At 56.5% G+C, this 14,643-nt stretch overlaps 1 protein-coding gene across 3 annotated transcripts in view; it reads right to left on the bottom strand.

Annotated features, from left to right (window-relative positions):
* ATP6V1C2 (ATPase H+ transporting V1 subunit C2) overlaps positions 1–8,066 on the bottom strand; it is a 47,368-nt gene extending 39,302 nt beyond the window's left edge. For all 3 annotated transcript variants that reach the window (XM_062208960.1, XM_062208958.1, XM_062208959.1), the window contains exons 1-3: positions 8,034–8,066; positions 6,981–7,135; positions 5,293–5,360 (exon numbers count right to left, since the gene is read on the bottom strand). In XM_062208960.1, the coding sequence (XP_062064944.1) occupies positions 5,293–5,360; positions 6,981–7,109 (197 nt within the window). In that variant the 5' untranslated portion in view covers positions 7,110–7,135; positions 8,034–8,066. The remainder of the gene's footprint in view (positions 1–5,292; positions 5,361–6,980; positions 7,136–8,033) is intronic.
* Between the last annotated feature and the right edge of the window lie 6,577 nt (positions 8,067–14,643).

Genomic DNA, 14,643 nt, shown 5'->3' with positions numbered 1-14,643 from the left:
TCAACAGGAACTCCACCAGCCACAGACCGGGCTCTGCCAGAGCTGCTCGGAGTACGGCCTGTTTTTTTTTTTTCTAATCTCTGTTTAGCAGAAATCTCAACGTAAGATCTTAAGATTGGTACATATTTGCATTGGATTATGAATGTGTACGTGTGTGTAGTTTTTGTTCTGTTTTACCAAGGGAAGAAATAAATAAAACTCTCATTTCTGGGCAGAAGAACCAGAGTTCAAGTGGAACTTTCCATTTCCTTCTACGCCGTTTGATTTTTCTAAATGTGCAAAATGCATTACTGCTTTCCTTAATGTCAACAGTTACCCACGCCATAGCAAGACCTGGATAAGGTCTGGATTAAGAAACGACTCGAGGGGCAGGCAGCAGGCACAGCAGGTCGGACGCAGCTTGGGACGTCGGCATCCCGGCTCCGCTCCTGACTCCAGCTTCCTGCTAACACACGCTCTGGGAGGCAGCAGGTGATGGCTCAAGTGCCTGGACTCCTGCCACCCGTGTGGGAGACCTGGATGGAGTTCCAGGCTCCTGGCCATAGTCTGGCCCAGCCCCAGCGACTCTGGGCACTTGGGCAATGAACCAGCTGAAAGAGGAGGTCTGTCTGTCACTGTTTCAAATGCAATGAAAACTAAGAATCCTGAAGAGCTGCCATCAACCGCCGAGGTGGGAGAAGGGCTTTTCGCTCCCTTTAGCTGTCAGTTCTGCCCATCACGGTGAGAGCTTGAAGCCCCCATGAGGACCAGACACAGGGTCCAGCTGGGGCAGGTGGCCACAGAAAAACCATTGATGCCAAGTTGGCAGACCCAAGCTCTCTTCTCTCCTCTGCTACCCCGCCCACCCTGCTCCTTCTAGAAGCTTCTCGGGGTGGGGGTGGGGGTTGTTTCCCCACGTGGATCATGAAGAACTTGGGTTAGATCTCCCAGGGCCCACCAGCTCCAGCAGCCCAGGATTCTTTCATTCACTCAATAAGTCAATCAAGGGTCCATGTTGTAGCAGGTGCTGGGGATCTGAGCAGAAGAACAGCCTGCGGAGCTGGCTGCCTAGCAGGAAGACAAGGATGATCATGATATCCCCACAAGAGAAGGTTCCAGCCTGCTGCGGCACGGGCCCGGAGCAGGGGAGCACAGGTGGGCTTGGGAGAGGGCAAACCTGCACATCTAGGGGCAGGAGAGGGGTTAATGAGGTGAATGGGAGCAGGAGCGGGGTGGGGGAGGTCTGAGTCCACATCACAGAGAGTGGGTGAAAGTTCACACACACACGGCAGCCCTGCCAAGCAGCTCAGTGCAACCCAGGAAGCACACAGCACACACAGCGAATGTGGCGAAACCACACACAGTCGACCCGAATCCGATCCGCTTGTCCAAGCCCAGGAGGGAAGCTGTGCCCGCTGGGAGAACCGACTTCCGGGGATCACTCAGCAGCCACCCACACTCCCAAACATCATCTCTGATCAGCCAATCCTCAGCCAACCTCAGGGGGCCGCGTGGCTCAAGAAAAACAGCCACTCCGTAAGACAGGGCAAGTGACAGTCGGCGTGCGCCACAGGGAGCAGCTGAACATCAGGCGCCGTGGAATGGAATATTTCAACTCGCATGGCTCAGACACTGAGCCGACTCCCACGTCCAGCCAGGGGCGGGCTTCCTTACAGATACAATCATGGCGTGCCGGTGTCTGAGTGTTCCTGAATGACAGAGTCAGTGCGACGGAGTAAATTAGCAAAGGTAGTGCTGGGGGAATCCATCAAGAATGAATGGGGAAGCTTTCGTAAGCAAAAGCTCCTTCCAGCTACATGGAAAAACACTCTCCAGTGCCCCAGTAAATAAATAATAAAAGGATACGGAAACAATACACCTTGAAAACCCTCGTCCTCCTCTGTTCTCCTGGGCAGAAGCGGTGCCGACAGGTTTAGGCAGCCTGGGCTGTGGACCCAGCCAGCGCTTATTTATCTAATAACACGGGAGTGAATTTCAAAGAATCGGGGAGGGCATTTCAAGGAACTGAGGCGCGGGCTCTGGATGTGTTAGTCCACCCATTGTTTCGCCCGAGCTCCACCATTAACTCTTAAGACGCTCTGACCCTTGGCCAGACGGAAGCTTGAAGCAAGGGCTGGGGGTGCCTGGGTCTCAGCACTCTTCTTTCCCCCCAGACAGAGAACGCACACCGATGAGGAAAGCTGCAACCACGCATGCCAATTTGCATTCTTATCACACCCGCTTCCTATTTTAAAACCACTTGAATTGCTCAGGTTCAACCAAGGGTTTCACAACGGTAGCCACGACCTGGCTCGCTACACCTCCATCGCCAGCACCTGTACCTACAAAGGGGTACCAACAAAGACTAATGTGTACACACACACACACAAAGCCAACAACAACAACAAAAAGAAACTGAACGGAAACAATCATTTGAGAGCACAGAATTCCAGAGCTAACAGGCGCTTAGGTGAGTAAGGAGGATAATGAAGGATTTGCCCGAGGGGAGACAGCTGGTAGCCAAGACTGATCTAGAAAAATAAAAACGGACCGGCTAGGAGAATTCACACTGCTTTAGCCAGGGTTGTCAGGGCCGGCCCAGGACTCATGGGACAACCGCCTAAGGTGGTGGAACTGGCCTTGCGTGGGTTGGGGTTGTCGGATCATCTCGTTACTGTGTCTTCACAGCCAGCCCGTGAGTTGTACACGGCCATCACACCTGCTGCAGCACAGAGCAGTCCAAGAAAGGAGTGGACATTCAAGCAGCTAGCCGCTGCTCCCTGGAGGCTGGCAGGCTGGGAGTCGGGCATCCCAGACTCGGCAGTACCCCCCGAGTCTCCTCTGAAGGCAAAGGTGGGCACTGTTGCCCCATTTTACAGATGCAAAAGCCAAAGGTTCGTTCTCTCCTTCGAAGACTGCACCCCACTTGTGACGAGGGCTGCCTTCGTGCATGCCAGTCCAGCACCCACACAGCATCCGTGGCTAACCACACGCACCTATGTTCACTAGACTTCCTCTTTACACACTGTCCTTACAAATCCGTTAGGAAAGACAGTAGCAGCCACAACGGCATTCCACTGAGAAGTGACTGCGTGTGTCACAGGCCCTGAAAATCCACAATCGCACTCAAGCTCAGAGAGCCGAGAGGCAGCTTGGTGGGCGTTACATCCAGCCCGCTAGGGCTGCCTCCTGGATCTTTAATGCAATGAAAACACCTGGAGAACAAGACTTTCACCTGCACCAAAACAAGAGGTTATTATCATCATCACTTAAGATCTACCTGCTACGGAGGCAGTGGGCATTTCACATAGCGGGCTACAGCTGCATCCGGGGCCGGCACTGTGGTGCAGCAGGTAAAGGCGCTGCCTGCAACACCCGCATCCCTTGTGGATGCCGGTTCGAGTCCCGGCTGCTCCAACTCCTGGGAATGGCAGTGGGGGATTCCCTCCCTTGCTATCCCTGTGGGAGACCCAGATGAAGCTCCTGGCTTTAGCCTGGCCACATCGCGAGAGTGAAGCAGCAGATGGACGATCTCGCTCCCCCTTTCAGATGGGGGGGAGGGGAGAGACCTGCATCCCACATGGGAGTGCCTGAGTTTGAGTTTTGATTCTGGCTCCCGAATCCAACTTCCTGCCAACACAGCCCTTGACGGCAGCGATGCTGGCTCAGGTAAGCAGGCTCCTGCCACCTGCGTGGGAGACCCACCTTGCATTCCCAGCTCCCAGCTGCAGCCCTGGCCCAGCCCCAGCCATTGTGGGCGCTCAGAGTGAGCAAGTGGAAGGGAATGCACACTCTCAAGTAGTAAATATTTTCTTAAAACTACCTAGTAGATAAGTTACAGCAAACCCACAGGCCGTGTGACAGTGGGGTAGCACGATAGCTAATGGTGAGATCAAAAGTTCAAAACGGGGCTGCACTGTGGCAGAGTGAGTTCAACTGCCACTTGCGACAATGGCATCCCACATGCCGGGTTTGAGTCCTGGATGCTCCACTTCCAATCCCGCTCCCTGCTAATACACCTGGGAAAAGCAGGGGCAGATGGCCAAGCTACTTGTGTCCCTGCTACCCACATGGGAGACCAGGCTGCAGCTCCTAGCTCCTGGCTTCAGCCTGGCCCAGCCATGGCTGTTGTAGCCATTTGGGGGGTGAACCAGAAGATAGAATACTTCTCTCTCGCTCACTCGCTCTCACTCTGCCTTTCAAATAAGAAAAAAAAAAAAAAAAGCTGAAAATATGAAGGGAAAAGTTACAAAATACAATGTGGCCTTTTATTACTACATACACACACAAAATAACATCTATGTGTTGAAACAATGGAAAGCACCTATAACAAACACAATTAGCAATGGTCCTCTCTGGGTGGCGTAATTATGGGTGCTTTGTGTTTTCTCTCCCATACTATTCTGCAGTCTACACATGATTTCCAGATTCGTGATAATGTGTTAGAAGGACAGGTGATCCCAAGGCACCCCCACAGGCTCATCCCCTTCTGGTGGAAGTGTGCCCGGGAGCAGCTGCCTAGGGGAGACACAGGTCCCGCGTGAGTGTGAGCTTTCACCCGCGTGCACCCTGTGCCCGGCATTTCCACCTGCAATTATTCCACTCCTACATGTGTACGGGGAAGCAGGGAAAGAACACGCATTGTGCGTGACAGCAAAAGACTGGGAACTTCAAACAGCTGGGGGCCCAGCCGGGAAGAACATCACTGTGGGCTGGCTGAAACCACCTCGAAAACACGTGGTTGAAAAAAAGCAGGCCAGACACAGAACATGGCCAACATGTGGATAGTGGGGTTTTTAAGGCTACATTCATACTCACCTGCACCTGGGTAGGCGACCCCTGGAAAGTTACACTAACGCTGCCCTGCAAGAGGGGACAAGGACAGAGGACGAGGGGACAAGGAGGACAAAGGGGACAACAGACGAGATGGCGGATGAGAGGAAAAGTGAATTTGCACTGTGCTTTTGTTTAGAATGTGCACATGTTACTAAAACACATACTTGATGAGCATTGGTGGAAAAACACCCATGGCTTTCCGTAAGCCTTTCGGCATCTGCGCATGGTGTTCGCCGGCCGCAGGCAGGCCCTTCCAAAATGCTGCCTGTGGCAACCAACACCGCAGCTCAGCAGGAACCCAGCAGGATCCCGCCGAGCCCAGAGCCCCAGGCGGGGCCACCTGCCCTTTCCCCTGCTCTCCAGGCCTGCCTGCGTTGACACAAGTCCATACTTTGGTTCAGCCAAAGCAGGAACCCTGTGTCCTCTAACCACAAGGTGCAGTTCTCACTTGTATGCAGTAAACAAGAAGTATTTTACCTTTCAGCAAAGGCATCCAGCTTCCCCAGCTCGTCAGAGAGACCCACCAGGGAGTCCAAGGTCCCCACCTAGAGAGATCATGAAGAAGTTAGAGGACTACAGTGGCGGGTGGGGGTGGGGAGCACGCACAGTGGGGGCAGTGGGGGGGGTTCAGTATCAGCACAAGTGACGCCAATTCATCTTGAGTCACCTGCTCTTGGCCAGCAGCCACACTGGAAGTGGGGAGAACTCGTATTGGAAATGAGTAGTTTCAAGGTTTTTGTTTTTGTTTTTTGCCAACAGGATAAACGGTCACAGCGCTGCCACAGGGAGTCGTCTGGGTCATGACCCCAGGGTGGCTCAAGTCCTCTTAGATCAGCGGTCCTGTGTTCACCCGAGTAATCCTCACAGCTGAGAGAGACAGCGGAAAGCAAGTTCGAGAAGCGGGCATTTCTGAAAGCCCTCCTCCCCAGGAAACCCAGCGAGTCCGTCTCTGTTCTCTTCGGCTCCTGGTAGCAGTCTGGCTGGGGGAGGGCAGCTTTGCGTTCCACTTCACCCATCAACAGGTCCCTTCTCTGCACGCCTGGCTTACGACCCGCTTTCCCAGCGTGGAAACGCTTACGGGATCCAGAATCGTCCTGCAGGGTCCTCTCACCGCACTGGAAAGGCTTACTGACCAGGGGGTGGTAGCCCCACCCGTAATTAGGGAATAATGAGGCCGCTCCTTCTCAAGCAGCCAGATCTAAGGCGGCTGCAGCAGACCACGGCTGTTTTCATCCCTGTGCCCCTCGGAGGCCAGCACCGCACCCCACACCTGGAAAAGTTGGCATTTGCCGCGCCTGCCCGAACGAACAGCGCCGGCTTCAAAAGGCAGCCGGGTTTGGGTTCAAAATCCGCTGCTGCCCCTGGCCAGCCCGGCCACCCTGATCACCATTCAGCTCCCCTCAGCCTGCCCCAATCCAGTGAGTGGGAGCTGGGATGATGCCAGGCGATGCCGTGAAAGGACCGGTGGGGCAACACCAGGGAGCCGCCGTACCTGCTGGCAGATGGGCAGACCCAGGCCTGATCCAGCCGTGGTCTCCTGGGCTTCGGCACCACCTGCGCCTCTCCCGCCCCTCTCCCAGTGCGTTGCACCTGTGTGGGGGGGGGGCACACTCCACGCCCCAGGCACCTCCATACAATCTTCAGAAGCCCGCTGTTTGTGAAGTGAGAGGACTGTCCGCATGTTGCCACTCTAATGTGAGTTCCGTTAACCTTGCTCTTCCTGCAGGAGCCCTGGGATGCCCCGCCCCCCCTCCTGCACTGTCCTCTGTCCCCCCCCCCCCCCCCAGCTGACCCTGGCTCTCCTCCTCGAACAACAGCACCAGAGCAGAAGGCCCCCACGCCTGCACATCTCAGCTACAGGCAGGTGTTCCTGGACGGTGCCGACGTAACAGAACCCCAGGGCCGAGCATGGGTGACGTCTTGGCACTTTGGGAAACATTAGGAGCTGCCCCCCACGACCTTCTCCCCAGCTTCACCCTCGGAAGCCGGTGGTTCCAGTCCACGGGGGCCACAGCAAATGCAGGGCCACAGCAAGTGGGGAGACCACAGGCTCCCAGTGGCTCCTGGACACCCACATCCCTGCCCTGTTATCTTGCAGGCAGGCTTCTGTGCCCTCTCCATCCCCCCAACCCCCATCACCCGCCCCTCCTCCCCAGGACTTGTACCTTGAAGTCAGGAATGGCGAATTTCGTATTGTAGGACAGGTTGGACTTGGAGGTCACCGTGTTCAACCTCTCCAAGGCTTGCAAATTCTCCTTATCGCCAGGGGCAGAAATTAACCAAAACTCGGACATGTTCGCTGTCTTCTCCTATCCAGTCACTGGCCGGATCCCAGGCGCACACAGACAGGGACAGAGCGGGAACGCGTTAGAGAGCCCTTGCCATCACCCCCGGCCGCGCCGCGCGCCCCTCTGCGGCCTCGTCTCTCTGACCTTCCAGCGCGGCCACTGGAGCGCCAAGGACACCCAGGGGTTCAAAGCACTGAGCTTATCTCGGCCCGGATGCCCTCGGAGCTCCTCCACCTGGGGCGGCTGGGACTGGAATGAAGGCACAGGGGAGGAGGGGCGGGTCCTCGCCGGCTCCCCGCTCCCGCGCGCAGCCCGGCCTGGGCACCCTGCAGCCGGCCGATGGCCTGTCCGCCGCGCCTAGGGGCCCCACGCGGGCCGGGGTGAGAGGAGCAACGGGGGTCACGCCGGAGCGCCAGGCCAAGCCCCGGGGCCTAAGCGGCCACCCGCAGATGCGTATCGGACCTACGAACACACTTCGGACGCCCGCGTCCCCTTTCGGAACGGGGACCGCGGGGTGAGCCGTGCGCCCGGGGCCGCCAGCCCGCGCGTGCCGCTCCTTCAGACGCACGCTCCACGCACCGCGCCGCTCCCCGCGTGGCTCCGGACGGAAAACAGGAGCGAGAAGCGGCGGAGGCAACTTTCCCCTTCGCACGCCCGGGCTCTCTCCAACCCGAGACCCCCGCAGCCCAAACGCAGCCGCCTTCCGAACCGACTGCCCCGCCGACGGCCTGGGGACTACCGGCCCTGCGCCGCGGCTGCGGAGATGCCACCTGCCGGGTCCCCGGAGCGCGCGCCGTGGGTGCCGGACGCCGCCGACCGGGGACAACGCGAGGGCGTCGGTGGACGCGGGGCCGCCCGGCGCGCCCCCCCTAGTCGCGGCTCTGAGGCCCCGCGGCCTGGCCCCCGCTCCGCTCCGCCGCGCGTCCTTACCCGGAGCGGCGGGCGCGGGGCCGGAACGCACGGCCAGCTCCGGGGAGGCAGCGGCTTCTGCGGCCCCGCACGCCCCGCCCCGCTTTTTATCCCGGGCGCGGGAGGCGGCCCCGGCCCCGCCGGTCATTTGCATACGGGCCGCCCGCCTCCCGCGTCGGGCCCAGCTGGGACCCGGGGCGCCGTGCGGCCGGCGGCGGGAGGGGACGCGCAGCCCACGTGCTGGGTTCCGCGGCTCCCCCGAGACCCTGCGCGACCCCGGCCCCAGGGAGCAGCGGCGGGGCGCGGACCACGCGCGCCTGGCAGAGGCCGGGGGAGGGGCGCGGGTCCCTCGGGAATCACCTGTCCCCGGGCGTAGCCGAGGCCCGGGCACGAGACGGAGTGCCCTGTGCAGAGCGACGCAGCAGGTTCCCGGCGTTGAGGAGCGCACCTGTTGGGAGGAGCGGAGCTCTTCCTGTCGGCGTGGGCGCGGGTCGCCCCCGTGGCCCGGGAAACTCCCCGCCCCGCCGCGCCCTGGCCCGGCGGGGCTCGGGGTCGCTGGCGTCTGCAGTGGAGAGCGGGAAGCCCAGACATCGGTGGGTGCTCATCGCATGCGAGACAAAACCCGAAATTATCCCGGTGCTGGGGGGGCGCCGAGGCATCCCCGTGCGCGCCGCCGCCGGCCGGTGGCTTCCCGGCGAGGTCGCGGTGTCCGCGGGGTGGGGGACGCGAAGCCCCCGGCCCGGGGACCGCCGGCGGCTCAGAAGTCAGAGGTGAGCGCTGCGGATGCGTGGCGGATGTGCACCTGCGCCGCGCGTTGGCGCTGCGGGGCCGAGGGCGTGCCTTAGTCAGCTGGCCCTTGCAACACCTTTCTGGGGGAGGACACCTGAAACCGAGCCCAGGGAGGGAGCGGCCGGTGTGACCGGGAAGCTGAGTGGTCCCTCTGGGACCTTGGCGCGTGCCGCTGTATCCAGCCGGGAGAAACAAGCGTGGAAGTGGGGCGGATCTTACTGGCAAACGCCTCGGGGTGGCCACAGGCGTGCAGTGGTGCTGGGTCACACCCGGCCAAGCTCCAGGTGGAACCCAGGCCGGCGGCCGGAGTCCGGTGTCCCCGTCGGTGGACGCCCCTCCGGCTCCCGAGTTCAGATCCCTAGGCCTGGCTCTCCGGGACGGCCAGCACGTAGAGCAGCCTCTCGGAGTTTGCTGATGGCCCTCTGCTGCCTACCACCCCAGTTCCCTCATACAATAAGACACAGGAACTCCTGGAAACCTGATTAAGGAGACACAAAGACACGGGGTTCCCTGTCCGCCCCGAATCTTCCTACACGAAACCCAAATTCTTTCTCATCTTCCCTGGGAAACCTTTGAGGATCTGAACAGTGGAGGAGTCCAGTGCTGCAAGGCTTGCGAGGTATTTTCCAAAGATCTCCTTTTCCCCTGATGATAAAGGTAATTCTACACTTCTTATCAAGAATTTGGAAACCAGAAAATTATGCAGAAGAGAGTAAAAATAGCCTGTGCTTTCGTGATCTGAAAATAACCACAGTTGCCATGCAAATTCTCTGTGTGACTTGTTACTACTACATATTCATGTATATGGCTGTGTGCTTTTTTGCATGATTGAGATTATATATGTATAAGAATGTCTGGCATCGTGCTGTTGATGGTGTCTTCAAGATGAAAAAGAAGTTAACAAAGGTATCTTATCAGTGCAGGCCAAGCCTTGTTACCGGACATTTATGGCAGCTCAGAACTTGAGTCAGATTTCAGAGCCAAATAAGGACACCTTGTTGGACAACTTACTTTTTTTTTTTTTTTTTTTTTAAGATTCATCTATTTATCTGAAAGGCAGAGTTACAGAGAGGCAGAGGCAGGGAGAGAGAGAGGCAGAGGCAGGGAGAGAGAGAGAGAGAGAGTTCTTCCGTCTACTGGTTCACCCCCCTGATGGCCGCAAGGGCTGGAGCTGCACCTATCCAAAGCCAGGAGCCAGAAGCTTCTTCCATGTGGGTACAGGGGCCCAAGCACTTGAGCCATCTTCCACTGCTTTCCCAGGCCACAGCAGAGAGCTGGATCAGAAGTGGAGCAGCCAGGACTTGAACCAGTGCCCATATGGGATGCTGGCACTGCAGATAGTGGCTTTACCCTCTAAGCCACGCTGCTGGCCCCACAACTTAAAGAGCGAGAGAGAGAGAGAGACCGAGTCTTGCCCACAGAGTTTCTGATCTGCAGTTCTCAAAGGTGACAACACATGCAATTGTCAGTTTTGAGCTGATCGGTGCTTTTCTCTCCCTTTCCCCTATAAAGTGAGATCAACAGAGAAATTGCAAGAAATCAGCAGAAATTTGTGGCACCTGTGGCCTTGCTATCTTAGAAGAATATGATACTGTAGCATCCTCAACCTGGGTCACAATCCCAAACGCTCTGAATCTGCGCTGAAAAAACTAGATTTGCGTGCCTTGATCACTGCTGTCAAAATGCTTCCGGATGATCAAAACAAACAAACAATAAAGAGAACCCAGGTCACCATGAACCACCTCTCCCTGGACTAAAGGCGGGGGAGCAGATGCCAGTGGCCTTGCATCACCAGGAGCTGCTGAACTTGGCCTTGGTTAGGTAGACCCTAAATGTGTCCACAGCTGACCCGAGCCTTGCACTGAGCCAGCAAGGTCTGTGCCGAGATGGAAGAGCGCCACAGGGTTGGGGACCAGAGGACGAGGCTGGCCACGCCCGGACCACCCCGCAGGGTTCTGGGACTTTGTGCTTCCTCCCGGAGACGGCCCTTGGAGGATGCTCTTTGCAGCTTGGCACAGGCGTGCTTGCACCTCGCTGGCTCACGTGCGTGTTTCCGGGCTCTGCTGAGATGAACCCAGGGAGGTTTTCTAAAGAGACAGCTCTCCAGTCAGGAGAAACGTTAGCAGAATGGTCCCAGGGTGGTGTAAGAACAGACCAGGCACTGGGACCGGACAATGGGAGAAGCTGGTCACCCTCGCAGAGGCTCCAGCTTGCTCTCCAAGGAAAAGGGGTGCGGCCATGCCCGTGTTCACGGCTCCTGTGAGGAATAGAACTCAAAATGAGGTGCCCCTCGCCTCCTGCTCTCCGACTCGCTAGATTGCACATGTTCAGTGTGGCACCACATGACAATTATATATTAAAAAAAATTTTCCCAAGGGCCCAAAGTACTTTGATCTATCTTTCCTCTTTCAGGAAAAAAAAAAAAGCCCTGTGGTCATAAGACAGGCATCAAGCATCGTGGTTGTCACTTTCTTTTTGTCAGAGAAAATCCGGCCAGGGCATTCTCCGCATGTGTTTGCCCGCGTGCACCCAGCTAAGGAGAAGCCCCCCTCAGCTGACAAGGACCCCCTGCCCCCACCCACGTCTGCAAGGCACTGCGGGGTTTGCAGGAAGAAATCGAGCAGTAAACAGGGAGTGCAAGAGCAAGCAGTCCCAGCTCACTAAGGCGTGAACACAAACACCAGGCAGGATGTGCCAGCCGCACAAACATGAGACAGAAACACTCAAGAAATGCCATGAGCCTCATTTCACAGATGAGGAAGTAGCCTAGAGTAGAGCACGCACCCTGACCAGGGGCCCGGCCAAGGGCACACCTGGGACTGGGGCTGCAGTCCTCCCCCTGGCTCCTGGGGCTCCACCGCCCTGGGCACACGCCGCCTGCCGTCCCACTCCGGGCCCTTCGGCTCGCTCGCAGAGTGAGCACACATGCATCTCTTAAGGTCAGCGGACTTCTTGTAGAATGCGCCACACCCAGGCTGTCCCCAGGGCCAGTGCCTATTCTGCCACCACTGAAGGTGAGCTCCCAGTGTTCGCCACCGCAGAGACCCTGTTGTCCTTGTAGCTTGCACTCCTGTTGTTTCTCCTCGCCAAGTTCCTCTTTCTCCTCCCAGGGAGCTTGCGGAAGGTTCTAGCTCTGCCCTGCCGTCGACAGCTGGCACACTTGTCACCCCTGCTGTCCGTCACTTCAGATCTTTGATGTGGTTGACCTGTAGGTCACCAAGGCCTTGGGTGGAACACAGTGAGTAGGAGGGGTCCCGGGTCCCAAGATCCAAACCTTGTGTTGGAGAAAGAAGCGAAAAGGGAAAATCAAAGGTGGCTAGTGCTATTTTTGTGTGTTATGTATTTATTTTTTGAGAGAGAGAGGGAAAAAAAAAAAAAGCCCTTCCTCCAGTTTACTCCTCCAGTGCCTGCATCTCCCAGGGGGACAACAAAAGCTGGGAGCAGAACTCAGTCTGGGTGCCCCACACGGGTGGCAGGGACTCTAGTACCTGAGCCAGCACGTGCTACCTCCCAGGGTGTGCAGTAGCAGGAAGCTGGAGTCGGAAGTGGAGCCAGAAATCAAATCTAGGCATGGTGACATGGGATACAGGTGTCCCAAGAAGAACCCAACTGCGAGGCTAAATGTCCGTCCCATGTGAGGTGTTTTAAGAAGATTTTGGGCTACAGCCTTGCGCGGGAGAACTGTCCTCCATGGCTGTGGCAGCAGGAGACCCTGGCCTTCAATCCCAGATCTGCCATGTATTGGATGTGCTGTTTCCAAGGTACTCCATCTCACAGTGCCTCAGTGTCCACATAGAAAACTGGGTACTTCGAGGTCCAGTTAGAAAGCTATGATGGTGCCAGCGCTGTGGCATAGAAGGTTAAACTTCCACCTGCAGTGCCGGCATCCCATATGGGCACCAGTTCAAGTCCTGGCTGCTCCATTTCCAATCCGGCTCTCTACTAAGGGCTGGGAAAGCAGGGGCAGATGGCCCAAGTGCTTGGGCCCCTGGACCCGCGTGGGAGACCCGGAAGAAGCTCCCAGTTCCTGGCTTTGGATCGGCCCAGCTCTGGTCGTTGCGGCCATTTAGGGAGTGAACCAGCGGATGGAACACCTTTCTCTGTCTCCCCGTCTGTCTGTAACTCTGCCTCTCAAATAAATAAATAAATAAATAATAGTAAAAAAGCTGTGACAGAAGAGGAGTGAGATAATGCAGGCGAGGTGTGGCAAAGTGCCTGAGCCCGGGGACTTGCAGCAAACTCTCCCCGCATTTTCCTCAGCTTGTAGGCTTCAGGCAGGCAGCCGCATTCACTGCGCTCAGGGGCTGGGCAGCGAACTTTTTTTGGATCATTGCACCTTTAGCAGGGAGCTTAAATCCTGGGACTGCCGAGAAGCCGTGAGAATTAACCTTTTTGCTCTTCCTGGATCTTGTTCTACAAAGGTTAACCGGCTTGATGATTGAACCCTGCGCGTGTGAGTTGCACCCTGCAGGTGTCTGTGTTACGGGTGAGCCACTTCCATGTGTGTGGGAGACTGAAGACGAGGAACGTGTGAGTCCAAGGTGAGGACTGAGCCGGTGTGGCACAGCCGGCTGTCCTCAGAAGCGTTTCACAGAAATGGGAAATGACAGAGTAAAGGCTCATACAAGTTTAAGTGGAAAATCCAAAGTTCAGATTGCGACTTCGTAAGAAATCATACATAACTATAAGATGTGTTGTGCATACAGATATATATTAAGAGAAAATATATTAAGACTTTAAAAGAGGGGGCTGGTGCCGTGGCTCACTTGGCTAATCCTCCGGCTGCGGCGCCGGCATCCCATGTGGGCGCCGGGTTCTAGTCCCGGCTGCTCCTCTTCCAGTCCAGCTCTCTGCTATGGCCCAGGAGTGCAGTGGAGGATGGCCTAAGTGCTTGGGCCCTGCACCTGCATGGGAAACCAGGAGGAAGCACCTGGCTCCTGGCTTCGGATCGGTGCAGCGTGCCAGCAGCAGCGCACCAGCCATGGCAGCCATTTGGGGAGTGAGCCAACGGAAGGAAGACCTTTCTCTCTGTCCCTCTCTCTCTCTCTCACTGTCTATAACTCTACCTGTCAAATAAATACAAAAAGAAAGATTTTAAAAGAGATTGTTGCTGGATAGTGGGATTATAGATGTTTCTCTCTTTTTTTAAAGATGTATTTATTTATTTATTTGAAAAGCAGAGTGACAGAGAGAGAGAGAGAGAAAGAGAGAGAGAGAGATCTTCCATTCACTGGTTCACTCCTCAAATGTTTGCAGTGGCTAAACTAGATTAGGCTGAAGCCAGGAGCTGGGGTTTTCATCCGGGTCTCCCACATGGGTAGCCTGGGCCCAAGCACTTGTGCCACCTTTCACTGCTTTCCCAGGTGTGTTAGCAAGGAGCTGGATCAGAAGTGGAGCAGCTGGGACTAGAACCAGCGATCTTAGGGAATGCCCATATGGAGTTACAGGTGGCAGCTTAACCCACTGTGCCACAATGCTGGCCCCAGATGTTCCCTTTCTGTTTAACTTGTCTATGTTTTCATAATGAACAAGTCACTTTTAAACCCAAGAGAATACTGAAGTGTTACCCAGGGCATCAGTAGCTAAAGAGGAATCACGTCTGGCACAGGCAGAGCCCACCCCGGTCCCCAGCCCTGAAACTTCCACTTGATCACGTCTCCTACCCCGGCCACGCTCACAAGAGTCAGAGAAAGAGACTGCCCTGTTTTTCTGTCTCCTCCTCGTGCCGGGGCTCAGTCCCCTCTTCTGTTCTCGGCAAGGCAGGGCATGGCAGTGCTCTCTTCCAGGACAGCAGGTGCGCCAATGTTAAGGCATTTGTGTATCAGTTACGAAGCCTTGGTTA

Source organism: Lepus europaeus, chromosome 13 (assembly GCF_033115175.1).
Source record: "Lepus europaeus isolate LE1 chromosome 13, mLepTim1.pri, whole genome shotgun sequence".
In the NCBI taxonomy this organism is placed as follows: domain Eukaryota; kingdom Metazoa; phylum Chordata; class Mammalia; order Lagomorpha; family Leporidae; genus Lepus; species Lepus europaeus.
The sequence above is the reverse complement of the archived record's forward strand: the minus strand, read 5'-3'. Positions and strand labels throughout refer to the sequence as shown.